The sequence below is a fragment of the Capra hircus genome, chromosome 29, assembly GCF_001704415.2.
Source record: "Capra hircus breed San Clemente chromosome 29, ASM170441v1, whole genome shotgun sequence".
Lineage (NCBI taxonomy): Eukaryota > Metazoa > Chordata > Mammalia > Artiodactyla > Bovidae > Capra > Capra hircus.
The window spans coordinates 26120513-26123727 of NC_030836.1; the positions used below are offsets into that span (position 1 = coordinate 26120513).

A 3215-nucleotide genomic window follows, 5' to 3' on the forward strand; every position below is an offset into this window, starting at 1 on the left:
ACAATTATACTCTTAAAAGCAAAACACAGAATGATGGCTACCAGGGTTAGGGGACAACGAGAAATGAGAAATTGCTAATGAATAGGTATAAAGTTTCACAAATGTTGTGAAACATTCAGTTCAGTTCAGTTCAGTTGCTCAGTCATGTCAGACTCTTTGCAACCCCACGAATTGCACCACGCCAGGCCTCCCTGTCCATTATGTTCATAGTTAATATTATCTTGTACACTTAAAACTCTGTTTAGAGAGTAGACCTCATGTGAAGTTTTATTACCACAATAAAATTAAAATTAGAATTTAAAATAATCAGAAGACACAGAAAAGTCTGCAGAATTGAAATACTTTGGATTTCAAAATTTCAGTAGTTAGCAAACATCAAATATTCCAAAAATTCATCTTTATATATGATGACTTCACTAAAACCTATCACCTATATAGTCTCTAAACATTTACTAATCTCTATACAAACTAAACACTAAACAAATTTGTCACTGTTAATTTCTTTTCAGGCAAATAACCTTCAGATAAGTTCAGTTACTCAGTTGTGTCCGACTCTTTGAGACTCCATGCTCAGACTAAGAAACATATCCAGTTAAAATGATATCACATACCCACATTTTACTACTCCTTAAACTGTATCACAGTCCATTCTTCTCAACAGAGGTGTGGGTGACCAAGTTGATCTTTGATGAATATTTAGGGTGTTTGAACACATATTTGAGCAACTGTAATAGAGCTCTGTAATAGAGTCAGGAGGGTGAGGCTTCCACATGTTTTCAGGTTGATCTTAAACTTAAGACATTTTTGTTGTTGTTGTATAATTGGTTGTGGACTTAATTCAAACTATGCTCATCTGCTCAGTATTGATGCCTCTGTTCTCATAGTACATCCAGTATTTCACTTTGCTAAAGCTTCATATTGCTTTGAATCCCTATTCATAAAAGAATGTGATATCTTGAGACACAAAGGCACACATCTGCTTTACTAGCCCCTAAATATTATACGCAGAATTTCTGATTCTTAATTTCAACCTCATGTTTACGTGTAAACAAAGATTAGTGATGATGAATGTATCGGTGTTGTGTCTGTCACAGCCTCCACCGTCATGCTTTCCTGTCTTTTGTCTCCCCTAGACCTTCTTCCCAGGAACATGAGGAACCACACAGAGCTGAGTGAGTTCATCCTACTGGGAATACCTCAGACAGAGGGACTGGAAACTGTGCTCCTTGTCACCTTCTCCTTCATTTACCCCTTGACCCTACTGGGCAATTTGCTCATCCTTCTAGCAATTGTCTCCTCCTCGACCCTTCACACTCCCATGTACTTCTTCTTGGGACTCCTCTCGATTTTGGACATGCTGTTCCCCTCTGTACTCTGTCCCAAGATGCTATTCTATCTCTCTGGCCAGAGCCGAGCCATATCTTATAAGGGATGTGCTGTTCAGCTCTTCTTCTATCATTTCCTGGGTTCTACGGAAGGCTGCCTCTATTCTGTGATGGCTTATGATCGCTTTGTTGCCATCTGTCACCCACTGAGGTATAAGCTCATCATGGGACCTGGAGTCTGTGTTGGTTTGGTCATGGCAGCCTGGTTGGTAGGTTGTCTTCAGGCCACTATCCTGACATCCTTTACCTTTGAGCTACCCTACTGTGGCCCCAATAGAGTGGACCACTTCTTCTGTGACATTCCTGCTGTCTTACCCCTGGCTTGTGCTGACAGCTCCTTTGCCCAGGGTGTAGCTTCCACTAGTGTTGGCTTTCTGGCTTTAATGCTTTGGTTGAGTATTTGTGCCTCCTACACACGCATTGGGATTGCCATTTTGAGGATCCGTTCTGCAGAGGGCAGGCAGAAAGCTTTCTCTACCTGCAGTGCCCACCTCACTGCCATTCTCTGTGCCTTTGGACCTATAATCATTGTCTATCTGCAGCCCACACCCAACCCCTTGCTAGATGCCATGGTGCAACTATTAAATAATACTGTCTCACCCATGCTGAACTCGTTAATCTATTCCTTAAGGAACAAAGAAGTGAAAAGTTCCCTAAAAAGGATTTTCCACAATGTAGTACTACTGTTCTGCACTAAATTAAGGGTTTTATAATGGATTTTAAAATGTATTGACTCTTTTATTTTTATTTTTTTTTACTCAATCAAATGAGGAATTAGATAAATAATCAAATAATATCAATGGAAGATGCTTTCTCTAAAGCATTAAGTTTGCCTGATAAGATTTTCTATTTTTGTGCATAATTATAAACCCTGGGGCTCCATAAATAATTTTATAATTCATGCTATTCTCAGTGCACTAATCCTGGGGAAGGAATTCAAGGGAAATTGCAAGAATCTTGAGACAGATTTCTTATAATAGACAGCCAATTTTGCCTGATTGAAAATAGTGAAGATCTATGGCAATCCAAAAATTATCCTTCAGTAGCCATGTCTGTGCCAAATTAGTTTTTCTTACTTCACTTAGAATGTAATCATTCCTCGGTTCTACCTATACACATTTCTGTTTGTCCATGTTGCTAACAGTAGTATTAATCGCAATTGCTAGACCATGATCCGTGATGAATATTCCACAGTAATCTTCATATCACCCCCATAAAGGAGTTTTAATTAAAAAAAAAAAGAACTTTGAGGATTAGAAGCTTCAACTAATGGAGCCAAGTTTGCACATTAAGTGGCAAATCAGACCTCACATTCAGATCTTGTTAATTAAATAGCTCTTACTCTTAATCCCGCTACCACATGACTGCCCTGAAGGACCTGCTTGGCAACTTATTCAAACTCACTACCTCTTTCCAGAGCTCATGATACACAGAGAGCATTCAATAAATAACTAGTAAAATATGCCCAGACATAGGTCATGTTTATACATTGACTTTGTTATTATCTCCATTAATTCTGTGCCATGACTCATTGTACCCCTCTGTACATGGTGGCATTGAGATCTAGAAATAAGTGTCTTGCCATTCATAACACATTTAATTACAGTAAAGCCAGGTCTAGCCCAAGCCCTCTTAACTCCTATTGTCATTTTTTTCCTACTCTACCATACCGACAACATCCCAGATTACTCTTTAGTGTGAAAGGGTTGGGAAAGGCTTCCTGTTCAGTGTTGTTTGAACAGGTGTCCTGATTACTGGGTTCAATGACCAGGCTTATCCTGTTCTCCCACCAAGACATTTTCCAAGTTGGCTTCCAGTGATACTCAAGTT

General features: G+C 39.2%; 1 protein-coding gene across 1 annotated transcript; it reads left to right on the forward strand.

Moving 5' to 3' along the window:
* On the forward strand, window positions 1151-2098 carry LOC102189280 (olfactory receptor 148-like). The gene has a single exon (XM_013975822.2). The coding sequence runs from the start codon at window positions 1151-1153 to the stop codon at window positions 2096-2098; it is 948 nt and encodes a 315-aa protein (XP_013831276.2).

Bases quoted from the DNA above. Each gene is read 5' to 3' on its own strand.
- LOC102189280 (XM_013975822.2), top strand. From the start codon at position 1,151: ATGAGGAACCACACAGAGCTGAGTGAGTTCATCCTACTGGGAATACCT.